The following is a 14,104-nucleotide window of genomic DNA, read 5'->3' on the forward strand; positions in this document are numbered from 1 at the left end:
GATCTTCTAGTATATCTCACACACCGCTGGGCCTCGGCCATTGAGAGTCAAGGTGAGGCATTGGCAGTTAGCCTGGATATAGCGAAGGCGTTCGATCGGGTCTGGCATCGGGGTCTCTTGTCGAAGTTACCATCATATGGACTGCCGGAAGGTCTATGCGAGTGGATCGCTAGCTTTTTGTCCGGCAGACGCATACGAGCCGTAGTAGACGGAAGCTGCTCTGATAGCATGGACATTAACGCTGGCGTTCCGCAAGGTTCTGTGCTATCCCCAACGCTGTTTCTGCTGCACATCAATGACATGTTGTCTATCGGCGATATTCATTGCTATGCGGACGATAGCACTGGGGATGCCTTTTACACAGGCCGCGCTAACATCCCTCGTTCTGAGGTGCTGGAGAGCCGTGAAAACCTTGTGTCAGATATTGAGAGCACTCTATCCAGAGTTTCGGTGTGGGGTCGGGATAATTTAGTCCGGTTCAACCCCACAAAGACACATGTTTGCGCGTTTACCGCTAAGAAAACCCCATTTACTGTGGTCCCACAGTTCCAAGGCACAGCCCTTACCATGTCAGGGAGTATTGGGATCCTCGGTGTTGACATCTCCAGTGACGTCCAATTCCGTAGTGATCTGGCAGGGAAGGCTGCGCTGGCATCTAAAAAACTCGGTGTGCTCAATAAAGCAAAGCGATACTTTACTCCAGGGCAAAGACTGCTACTTTATAAATCGCAAGTCAGACCCCATATGGAGTATTGCTGTCACCTTTGGGCAGGAGCACCTGGATGCCAGCTTGGGCCCTTCGACTCAGTTCAAAGACGTGCTGTACGAATCGTCGACGATCCCAAACTCACAAGCGGTATTGAACCTTTAAGTCTAAGGAGAGACTTTGCCTCCTTATGTGTGTTCTACCGCTTGTACAATGGGCTGTGCTCTGAAGAATTGTTTGACATGATGCCCACGGCTACTTTCTATCATCGCACCGCCCGCCGTCGGCAGGGTGTTCATCCTCACACCCTAGAACCTAAATGGTCACGCCCTGTGCGGTTTAAGAGGAACTTCCTCCCGCGCACGCTCCAGTTGTGGAATGAGCTACCTGCCGAGGTTTTCCCGAGGGTCTACAGTATGAGGTTCTTCAAAAAAGGAGTGTACAGATTTTTAAAGGGTCGGCAACGCGCATGTAACACATGCTTGCTTGCCACCGTCGTGGTATAAAAAAAAACATGGACCAACTGAGCTTTAAAAGGTAAAAATGTCACAAATCCGTCGCTTATGCTTTGTACCACAGAATCTTTATTTACAGTAGGAGCAGATGACGCCCGCAGGCCAACGCGACTGCGGTACTATCACTACTTGAAAATTTCGCCTAGGCAGATAGACCTACCAAACCTCATATACTACTTAATTGTCTAATCGGAGAATCAACCTTGTTGTCTGGAATTTAGGTTCAAATTACAGAGTAATGTAGAATCAGCAACGAGGTCCAAAAGGTTAGTTCGGAGATGGGAATTTGCTTTGTGGTTTCATATTTGCGCTATGAGTATTTAGCAAGGGTGTTATGGCGTTTTTTTTTTGTGCTTTGTGAATGTCGAATCGACGGGTATTGTTTGTAAAAGAATAATAAATTCCTAAGGAAATTGGAGATTCCGCACCGAATAAAAGATAAGCGAGGAATGTAGAAGGTAGAATCAGCTTAAACATGCCCAAATCGAGCTTATTATTGCCCGTTATAAAAATAAGCTCTGGTATTAATAGCATATAAAATGACGAACAATATTGTATTAAATATACAATCAAATATAAAACATTAAGTGCCTAATTAATAACGAAATGGCTCTGGTTTTTAGCCGATAACTTAAATTTGCAATTTTTTTTTATAAAGGCTGTAGCCGTGTAAGGGAACAAAAAAAAGCGGCCAAGTGCGAGTCGGACTCGCCCATGAAGGGTTCCTTTATGACGTATTAAAAAAAACTACTTACTAGATCTCGTTCAACATTTTACCACTTTGGACACACATTTTTAGATACCCCACACGTATGGGTTTGACGAAAAAAAAAATATTTTTAATTTTATGACGTATTGAAAAAAACTACTCACTAGATCTCGTTCAAACCAATTTTCGTCGGAAGTTTGCATCGTAATGTATATCATATATTTTTTTTAGATTTTTCATTCTGTTATTTTAGAAGTTACAGGGGGGGGGGGGGGACACACATTTTTTCACTTTGGAAGGTTCTCTCGCGCAAAATATTCAGTTTAGAAAAAAATTATATTAGAAACCTTAATATAATTTTTGAAGACCTATCCATAGATACCCCACATGTATGGGTATGATGAAAAAATTTTTTTTTTTAAATTTCATGACGTATTAAAAAAAAACTACTTACTAGATCTTGTTCAAACCAATTTTCGGTGGAAGTTTACATGGCAATGTATATCATAAATTTTTTTTAGATTTTTCATTCTGTTATTTTAGAAGTTACCGGGGGGGGGGGGGGGAGACACACATTTTACCACTTTGGAAGTGTTTCTCGCGCAAACTATTCATTTTAGAAAAAAATAATATTAGAAACCTCATTATCATTTTTGAAGACCTATCCATAGATACCCCACACGTATGGGTTTGATGAAAAAAGATTTTTTGAGTTTCAGTTCTAAGTATGGGGAACCCCCAAAATTTATTGTTTTTTTTCTATTTTTGTGTGAAAATCTTAATGCGGTTTATAGAATACATCCACTTACTAAGTTTGAACAGTATAGCTCTTATAGTTTCGGAAAAAAGTGGCTGTGACAGAATCGGACAGACAGACGGACATGACGAATCTATAAGGGTTCCGTTTTTTGCCATTTGGCTACGGAACCCTAAAAATGCCCCTGGACTTAATAGCCAATGAATGTATTCGTCGTAATGCTAGTTATTAATCTGCCAAGTTTAATGTTATAATTATTGACAGTTATCGTGAAATGTCACTTCAAAGTTTTTTTTTTTAACTTTTCTAAATATTTAAAAACTACCAATGCATTTCATTTGAAATTAACGTATATTGTTAATGACTTGAAGAGGAATAATTTTGCAAAAAAAACAGACCGAGACTCTAGGTCAAGATTGCCTTCATTATATTGCATGTTCCTTTCATGCATGTTTTTTTGCATGCATGCGATTGCTATTTTTTCTCCTAATGTTTCTACGGTAGGGTTCAAAAGTGCATGGACAAATTATGAATGAAATCATTCATAAATTGACCATGAAAATTTGAACCTGTACATTGACACTTAAATTTGTATCCTATAGTCGAAAAAATATTATTTGGACCATTTTTAAAATAGACTAGTAAACAATTTTGCATTAGCGGTTCTACTTAAAGTATGCTTGAACTAAACAAGCTTGATTCCAGTTATTTACTTTTGTTAATTTTGATTTCTAAGTTTTCCAAGAATTTCAACTTTTCAATTTGTAGTTTATTATTTAAAAAAGAGATTTATTCAAAGAAATCTTAATTTCAAAGTATATAGTCAATAGGATTTGTGTCGAAAAAACAGTTTAATTTACCTAATCACGTGTCGATATTATCCCAGAAACACAAAGTATCATAACTAGTTATTCCCACTATATGGATGGGATATGCGGCAAAGCACTTCACACCTCTTTTGTCATAAAGTTTTTTGCCAATCGGTGCATATTTTTGTGCATAGTTTCATCAAGTATAACTTGAATTACTTGTTCGTGGATTGAGCTCAATTTTTGAAGCTTGACGACCAGTTTGGCCTAGTGGGTAGTGACCCTGCCTACGAAGTCGATGGTCCCAGGTTCAAATCCTGGTAAGGGCATTTATTCATGTGATGAGCATGGATATTTGTTCCTGAGACATGGGTGTTTTCTATGTATTTAAGTATTTATAAATATTGTATATTGTATTTATATATCGTTGTCTAAGTACCCTCAACACAAGCCTTATTGAGCTTACTGTGGGACTTAGTCAATTTGTGTAATAATGTCCTATAATATATATAAAAAATTATATATATATATAATTACTTACATCGTCACCTGAGCCTGAGATCTCGGCGATGGCGGTGGTCCCCGGCGGGCCAGGAGGTCCCGGCGGCCCCGGGGGGCCTGGAGGGCCCCGGATGGACTCCCCGGGAATACCCTGGAATGTACATTTTAAATAAGTTGTTATAATTTTATTCGTAAGGATTAAAGAATTTTTGTTAGTAAGGTCCCAGTGCTCGACATGGAAACAAACAAATCAATAAAAATATGTATCACTTAATAATATTCAAAGGGGATGGGGATGTTGAGCTCCTAATATTCTCCCCCCCACATTAGTCAAGTAGTAGCATTACTAAATTATACCAAATAATCTTGTCCGGTTCAGTCTACTACGATGATCGCTCTTATTCGTTAAGTAAAAATAGAGAAATAAAGATGGAAGCAATTGTATTTAATTTTTACCAGACGCTCTCCTGAAATGACATAGGTTTATAATTGCTTTGATGCCATTAATCATCAACTCCCTCCAAGTTTTAATTTATTACAAGTCGTTTATACTTACATGTAGCTCTACTTTGACATTGCATAGATCTGTTTCGACTGTTCTGTTAGAAGAGATAAAACATTTGGGGTATTTATTGAACCATATTTTGGGAGATGAATATATAAGTGATACTAAGCAGCTTTTACTATGCGATCAACCTCGAAATCACGAAATAATTTTTAGCTACCGATAGAAATCAGCAGCCACAATGTATGAAACAGCTAATTTATTCCCTCTCTTCGGTTTTGGCCTCATAGCAAAAGTGGCTCAGTATAAACTGTACCTATATTATATATAAAGGTTGTAAAACCCTGTATTTGAACTAATAGAAGCTTGTTAACTTTTATAAATAAGGAGGCCACTTTCCTGTATTTCTGTGCAAGGCAAGGGTGACATTGCGTGCCTAAAAAAAAAACAAACAAAGCATGTGCTCAGTTCCTTAAGTCCTGTTGAGTGTGTCGTCAAAAGTTACAATTGAATGTCAAGGAATCGGGCCACACGATCTGTTGCGGTATAGTCGGCCGGAAATTAACTTTGGAAAATAGCGACCCGCTTTCAAGACGATACAATTTGTAAGCAACGAAATAGTTATCTAAACTTTGCATAAGCAACTTCTTATGGGGTATAATAATTTTGGGTTTTTGTTACTTGTTTTATCAACAGTTTAGACGGTTTCATCGTTGTTTTTGATAAATTTTAAAATAATATGGTTACTTATCAGGTATTTTTACCTAAAGATTTATATCTTTTTATCCGTTTTAAAACAGGAGAAACATATTAAGTGTATAGTGTGTGGTACAGATATGTCCTTAGGGTGTATTTTTGTATGTTTCCATTCTATTTATGTAGAGCAGAACCAAAGCAACATTACAATCATGTTCATCTCCCAAATAACTGATTTTAAGTATGATATATTATTTACAAAAATTATCGAAGTCTGTCCACAATTGCTATTTACAAGTTACATAGACGTATGTAATGTAACTTGTAAATATCAGTTTGTCGTCCGAAAACAGTAAAATAACGAGTTCATACTTATTTATACAGTCAAGAACCTATTTCAATTTTAAGTAAAATACCTATTTATTTCAACGCTTCTAATTTACATTATGACAGCTTAAGCGAGGCTTTTAGGCCTCCCTTTTGTAATAAATATTCCGAGTCCTAATCGTTAATCAGTTACTTACTTAACAGTCCTAAGTGATTGGACTACAACCGTTTAGCGATGCCATCATTTAAAATTGAAATTGCCTGAAATATTAATTTGGCTTTGTATATTGAAAAGATGTTTATAAATGATTTTAGACCGGAAAATTATTGTTCCAAATGTGTATGAATATTTATTCGTCATAAATAAAAAAATACCAAAATGTACTATTTAATTTCTCAAGAAGTACGAGTACGTCAAGTCACAAGAAAACGGAGAAGTTGCGTGTTGTACCTTATACTGATTTTCCTGAGAGATGGAACATTTACTGTTAAAGCATGAAATATATCTATGATGGAAATCATTTGAACTTCAATCCTTAGTAAGATTGATGTTGACAGAAAAATTACACCATAACTTTTCATAGAAATACGTTATTTTATTTTTCTTACAATTTTTGTGATTTAATTTGCTGAAACCACTAAAAATAAAAATAGGTAAAAAAACTTTTTAAGTTAAACGGTTTTATGTTAAACATACATTGCAATGTTTAAGATAAATGTACTAAAAACCAAAAAAATAATAAAATAGATACAGTCGTGGGAATTATAAACATATGCATAGACTAGACTAAAATAAAACCGTGGGGCACGTCAATTGTCTACAATCGTTGATTAAAATGTTTGTTTTGTAATGTTACACTATATTTTTTTATATTGTAATGTTATTAAAGGTATAACATATATATATATTATATATATAATATTATAGGTATAATGTTAAAAGTATAACATCTAATCTGCAAAGATCTTACTCTACTAAGAGCCACGTAGGCTTGACCTTCTTCAAACAGTTTCGCACCTAAGTATACGATATAGTGTAACATTACAATATAAAAAAATATAGTGTAACATTACAAAACAAACATTTTAATCAACGATTGTAGACAATTGACGTGCCCCACGGTTTTATTTTAGTCTAGTCTATGCATATGTTTATAATTCCCACGACTGTATCTATTTTATTATTTTTTTGGTTTTTAGTACATTTATCTTAAACATTGCAATGTATGTTTAACATAAAACCGTTTAACTTAAAAAGTTTTTTTACCTATTTTTATTTTCTAGTTTTTAGTTTTTATTTCGCATTCTGTTTAATTCATTTAGTGGTTCATTATTGCAAGGTTTCTTGCCCGTTAGTTTATTGCAGTCTAACTCCTCTATACGTAGTCCCTGCAAAGATCTTACTCTACTAAGAGCCACGTAGGCTTGACCTTCTTCAAACAGTTTCGCACCTAAGTATACGACTGCGTGATCCACAGTGCTGCCCTTCATTTTATGTATTGTAGAAGCCCATGATAGTATTAAAGGCAACATTCTTCTTTCAGCCGTCCCGTAATTGTACTTAGCTGGAAACTGTATGGCTTTCGGGTGTATAAGATGTACTCCGTCTCTTGCGAAATCAATTCGGACGGAAGGTACATCTGTTGCATACATCTGAGTTCGACGAAATTGAGGCCAAACGATTTCGTTGATGTAGCCTATAGCGCCATTTACTAATCCCTTTGAAACGTCAATATTAGACCGTAGCATGACTTTTGCCCCCACAAATATTTCCAGTTCCGCTGGTAAACCCCCAGTTTTGTTGATGTCAGCTGGTATTATAGTAGCTATATCCACATTGTCTGCATTTCGTGTGGCGTGTACTAGCTGATCCTGCGCTTTTATTTTGTAAATGCGAGCACCATTATTTCTGTACAAATTCAATACAGCAGAGTTGTGGTCGTTAACTTGTTGATTTGTGGGGTATACCCTTAACGCTGTCTATTGCAAACTCATCACTCGTGTCTTGAAGAAGTCTTCCCATTAAAATACTAAAATGTTGGGTTGTTAGCTCACCGACTCTCAAAGCATTCAAAATATCAATAAAAGTCTGGTCACCTTGCTGACGCATATTTTCAGTTAATTCACACAGCGTGAATAAACGCCAGAGATGTGTAGATGTTCTGGCTGTTTGAAAACAGGTGTTCCTGATCGTTTTATAGGAGGCAGTTGTAAAAGATCACCGAAAAGTAATACGTTTACTCCTCCAAAAAACTCATTTTCACAGTTCTTAATTTGCCTTAATCGAGCGTCCATCATGCATAACATTTGATAAGACACCATGGAAATCTCGTCGACAATCAAAAATTCTGTCTGATGCCATTGTTGCCTCATTATTCGCAAATAGTTTCCGGACAGTGGTGACATACCTGTTATGCGACCGTCTTTCTGTACAGGCAATTTTAAAGTACTGTGTATCGTAGCTCCATTTATTAATCTAGCTGCAACTCCTGTTAGTGAGCAGACTTTAACCGCATCATTTGCGTAGCACCTATTAATTTGATCTCGTAATAACTTTAATAGAAAAGTCTTGCCCACACCAGCTCCTCCTGTAAAGAATATTTTTAAACGTTCTTCAGCACCTGACATTTGATTTTGTATGGACTGGGTAACTAATGTAAAAATTTCCTTTTGTCCTGCATTCATAGACTGCTTAGCCTGTAAGAACTGGTCTTCATTCATTGGCAAATAAGGAACTTCTTCTTCATGGTCTAGTTCCATCGGCTCTGCGTGTTCCAGTATCTGAAATGCGTGTACTTGCGCGAATGCATTTTCAAGCTGCCTGTCACGTTCACGATATATTTCCAAGTAGGCGTTTGTTTGTCTTAAACTTTCTTCGTTGGCGAGAAACGCATCATTTTTAGCCACACTAACGCCACACAGTCCTCAACACGATACAAAATCTTGACTTGGGTGGTGGATTCAGGCTGGATTAATCAGATACCTAAATTACAGATTCAATTTCTAAATTTAAATCTTATTATTATACGCCATTTAGTGGCTGCGCCCATCTTAAATATTGAGGTTGTATAGTTCACTGTATTCTTCTTGTCAAGCCCTTTTATTTGATACCCATATTGGTGGGATTGATAAAAAATTGTTATCATTTCAATTTTGCATAGCAATTAAGATTTCAATTTTGCATAGTAAATTGTATTCTACTTGTTGAGACCTTTCATTTGATACCCATGTTGATGGGATTGATAAAACCTAAGTTATCCGCCATTTTGTAGAGGCCGCCATCTTGGATTTTAATTTCATATAGTACATTGTATTCTACTGGTTGAGCACTTTCATTTGATACCCATGTTGATGGGATTGATAAAACCTAAGTTATCCGCCATTTTGTAGAGGCCGCCATCTTGGATTTTAATTTCATATAGTCCATTGTATTCTACTGGTTGAGCACTTTCATTTGATACCCATATTGATGGGATTGGTTAACCTAAGTTATCCGCTATTTTGTAGCGGCCGCCATCTTGGATTTCAATTTTTTATAGTATATTGTATTCTGCTTGTTGAGCCCTTTCATTTGATACCCATATTGATGGGATTGATAAAACCTACGTTATCCGCCATTTTGTAGCGGCCGCCATCTTGGATTTCAATTTTTTATAGTATATTGTATTCTGCTTGTTGAGCCCTTTCATTTGATACCCATATTGATGGGATTAATAAAACATAAATTATCCGCCATTTTAAAGCGGCAGCCATCTTGAATTTATAATGATAATGAATAAACATAATTGTATTGTCACCAAAATCCAAAGTGTATACAAAATTTCAGATTAATCGGTTGACAGGAAGAGGGTGAAATTTGAATTACTAAATTTGACCCTAGAATAAAACAAACGGGGTGAGCTAAATAAAACCGTTTAAAAAAGTAGGTACAATATTTCATAGAATCAAATAAACAAAAAGTATGAGAATAAACACCGTATTGATATGGGTATTGTCCAAAGCAGATGTTCAATTTCATAGACCGAGTAACAAATGAAGTTTAACCCTCTCATGCCATGATATACAGCTATTAAGCAAACTTAACACTGTTTGTTAGCGTCGCGTGCCAGCCCTGTGCAAGTATACTCAGCCACGTTTAACACGTTCATAAGTCACTTGTACTGGCCATGACACTGAACGATACCTATTAACAGATTACTTTAAAAAGCCGTATCTTGCAACAAAACTTACTAGAAAAAAAAAAACAACTCTTATGTTCATGCCAACTTTTGTCATTTCGTTATGACTGTCGTTTTAAAATAGCGTAACTTCAATTATACCATTGGCGGAGGTTATGAATTTATGATCTTAAAAAATCTGAAATAGTTGGAGACAGCTCACTGTCTTAGGATTTATGTCTTTTAGTTAGTATGCTTTACTAGCTAAGTATTTCTATTAATTCATCTAGGCACCTAGGAGCTGTTCATCGGTAAGTATTTCCAAATAATTGAATACTCAAATTGTTGTATATGCTCGTCGCTTCGCTCTACTTCGTCGCGTCGCCCGTCGCTAATACTAATGTCGTGGCCAGGACGTAATAAGTGGCTCAAGTTATAAAAGTTCAGTGTGGCTAATCCTAACCTTTTCAGGCCCAGGATCCTATCTATAATAGTAATTATGGTAATTTAGCAGAATGTAGTTTATGTAACTTTCACTTGGAACAAAGTTTCATTTACTTAGTATCATTCGGAAATTATGAAAACATAATTTCCAAATTTCCAATACTACTGGATCAAAATTCTCTGCTAACAATTTCTTGAAGATTATGGTGAACCTTCTTCCTGGAGAAAGCACTACACAATATGTTATACCTGAACGCCCATTCTACTTCATATATTAAACACAATAAACAGATTGCGTAATAAATATAAAGCGTTAACAACAAATATATTATCTAAAGTTGACTGTACTTTACCGGACCCAACATAATGCTACTTTAACTTTTCGCAGCGCGCAATGGAATTGAATTTGAGCCAGGGTTAAAATACAAACTTTAATAGAATTTCTATTCTATCAAAATTGAATTTTCTCTGTATTTAGGACACAATACATACTTTTAGTATAGTATAGCGGGAACTGCTCCGAAGTATATTATAGCCCAAAGGCTTTGTGACATTTTTTATACTTAGTACAATTATAATACAACTCTTACGTTTTATTTACTTTCACCACCCTGATTGTTATAGCAGTGGTACTTCTAAATGGAAAAATTCAAAAGATAATGGCAATATTTTGAACGTTAAGGTAACCAACTAGGGCAACAACCAGTACCCCTAGTTCAAATTTAATCGACATCATAACGTGACGAACGCGTTTGCGTTAAGTGTCATTTTGTATAGGATTTTGAGTTTCCAAAACGTCCCGCTTGGCGCGCTCTTTCTAAATCACATACAAAATGAGACTAAACGCAAACGCGTACGTCACGTTTCCAAATCGAATTTATTTACACTAGGGGTACTGGTATAACAAAAAACGCATTTGCATGTAAGAAATAATAATTTAATTATCTATGGTAAATATTCGGCTACAGCATAGACTACAAATTTCAACTGAAACCGGAACGGTTATAATGTGAGGTATAGTTGTTTGTGCTGGCTAAAGCGAAATAAATAATGCAACAACTTATTGAATATATGTATAATATATACAAATCCACAAATAAATAAAGTATTTTTAAATCTTGTAAAGCTTTCTATGTACAATGTTTCCAAATTTTGGCGCATTTTGAAAAAAATCTATCCTGAACAAAATGTGCAAGGTCTTTCTGAAGCTTTATCTGTTGGTATCTACCACACTTGGAACGTATATCTAAGAAAACAATCCATCCACCCAGATTTAAGTCCACATTTCCTGCCTGGCCTTATGAACTTCTCCAATCCTTCAGGTATGAAGAAGGTTTAAATAAAATGTATTCAAAATGCATTAATACATTTTGGTATTTACCAAATGGCTTACCCTCTCTGCTTAAGCACCCAAGCATTAACCTTTGCTCTTTCTTCCTAAGACCAGTACTAAGACGGGATGGCGGCGTTACGTATGGCGTTGTACCGTGACGTGTTGTAAATTATGACGCACCGGCTACTGTGTTCACATTGCAACTAATGGCTCCGACAACTGAGAAAATCGAAGCTTTGATGAATAGGCATGAAGCGGAGTGCTCTAATCATTTCTGTCGGCGAAGCTTCTGAATTTTATGCCACATTTCTCAAGAGGTAGTTTCTCGTAAAAAAAAATTTGCTGGTCACTACCTGGTACTTAAAAAGTTTTTAAGGAGGGTGCCGCGAATTTTTAAATAAAAGGTCTAGCTACAATTGTGATCTAATTATGAAATTGTTTTTGGATAATGGGTTGGATAGATAGCTTTTTATTGTAGTTATTAAAAAGCAGTAATGGAGAATAACATATATTTCGTTAGCGGGCGTGTACTGTATGAAATGACTGAATGAATTTAGTTAATGTTGTTGTTATTTAGTTTATTTGTGTTATTACCTAGTTTTTTTAAATAAGATTTTTATTAATAAAAAGATATGCTTATGTGGTATGTACCCATGATATTCTTCATATTTACAAACCCGGTATTTTACATTAAATGCTTAATTAATTCGGGACATTCGCGTAACACACATTTCTGAGGGTCTTAAATAATTCTTTAAACAACAACAAAACTATTTGTAAGTATTTATAATATAAAGGACCATGAAAGGGTTGAAACCAATACAAATTCCCGAAAACTCGAAAAGGCCCGAACGAACGCATATCCCCACGCATTCCAGTGTCGTTAGAGCGCGTGCAAAATATCACCAAAGAAAACAAAAGGGAACTTAGCGACACTACTCATTAATTACATTCTAATCCTTATTTACCGTGTGGTAAGGTAACAAATTGACTGGCTTTGTCTGTTGACGATGTTGTTTTTGTTTTAAGTATGGCAAATATGTCTGCCGTGCCGATAAATTGGATGGAACAATACCTGCGCCGCCTTTATGTGAGTTTTGCGTTTACGCACTTTTGTTTATCCCGAATTGGGCGTTAGAATAAAGTGATTTAAGGATGTGAGCATGTTTTGAAGAGCATTTTAATACATTTCATTCTATATTATTGAAAGTTAAAACTGTCAAGTAGTTTTTCGGTTATCTACACACTTGTCAAAGTGATAGGTACCTCTCTCTGCCGGTACACAAAAAGTTATAAAAACATGATACCTACTTAATCCATTTTCATTCCTCTAACAATTCAATCACTACGCCTTTTATAAAATGTAATTTGTTCGCGATAAATTCAAAAACCACTGAACGGATTTTTATGCGGTTTTCACTTATCAATATCAGAGTGATTCTTGAGGAAGGTTTAGGTGTATAATTTGTTAATGTTTAGTATTTTAACCCACGGGTTGCTAGGACCATATAATATCAGTCCACTAGCATATATTACAACTCTGCATTGATAAACTTTCTAACATAAAATTTAAATAGACGACTTAATTAAATTTAAAAAAGTACTAGGGAGACTGTGAGACTTTTAGCACTAAGGCAAGAACTTATTAGGTAAATAATCTGTGAATAAAGTAATAATAAAAAGACAAAGGCACCTAGAGTCAGACCAAGCTAACTCTGCATGACATTTTCTAAGACAAAGTGTGGAAATACCATCATAAACTTTCAATGTCTATGAAAATATGACCTTTAATAATATCGCTTCTTACATTTTGTTTTGTCAAAATAGGCGCAGAGTTAACTTAGACGGACTTTAGTGTAATTAATTAAAGCCTACAGCGCTTATGAATTCTGATTTTTTTATGTTTTCTCTATATGACCACTGCTACTTACATTATGGTTGAATGTTATCAAACGCACACTTTTTCCAAGCAATGATTACAAGTAAACATTTACCCCGACTGTATATTTTCTAAATTAAGCTTGATTGTTTGAGTAATCGCTGCTATTAAATTGTGCCCAAAGCCCGCGGCTCTTCCTTCCACTAAAAGGTCATATGTCTTATGTTCTACCTAGTACAGTACGTCTTTTTGTATCGCAGTCATCAAGTGTCGGGTACATTCATCAGTGTCAAATTCGCGGCATGATACCACCGTTGATACCCGAAGTGCATGAACGACCTACAATTCCTCTTGTCTCAGTAGCGTTGAAATGACGTACTATGTCGATATAGATACTGTTATTTAGGAGGGTAAGTCTAGTATAATACTTGTACATTAAAACAAACAATTGTTATTTTGGTAAAGATTGTAAGAAAGTGGATAAGATTAGTGCGTTTTATATGTAAACAAAGCCAGGATACTTTACTATAATCTGTGTTTAGTTGTAACCCGTTCATAAAAAATTGAATACTCGTACTAGAAAATAATATGACATAAAAAAATAAGAGTGTCAGATTTCTTTGAATATATGAGTGTAGATTTCTTATGTAAATTTATTGTTGGCTGTCCTTGTTACTTGTTGAAAACTCAAAGTCATGTATTTTAAGTAGTTACTAGTTAAGTAATATTACAAAAAAAAGGTGTTAGAGTTATATAAAAATGAGAT

General features: G+C 35.5%; 1 protein-coding gene across 6 annotated transcripts in view; it reads right to left on the minus strand.

Annotated features, from left to right (window-relative positions):
• Positions 1–14,104, minus strand: part of LOC133523699 (collagen alpha-1(IX) chain-like) — a 217,685-nt gene that overhangs the window by 25,641 nt on the left and 177,940 nt on the right. For all 6 annotated transcript variants that reach the window (XM_061859382.1, XM_061859381.1, XM_061859379.1 and 3 more), the window contains one exon: positions 4,038–4,148. In XM_061859382.1, the coding sequence (XP_061715366.1) occupies positions 4,038–4,148 (111 nt within the window). The remainder of the gene's footprint in view (positions 1–4,037; positions 4,149–14,104) is intronic.

The sequence above is a fragment of the Cydia pomonella genome, chromosome 12 (genome assembly GCF_033807575.1).
Source record: "Cydia pomonella isolate Wapato2018A chromosome 12, ilCydPomo1, whole genome shotgun sequence".
NCBI lineage: Eukaryota > Metazoa > Arthropoda > Insecta > Lepidoptera > Tortricidae > Cydia > Cydia pomonella.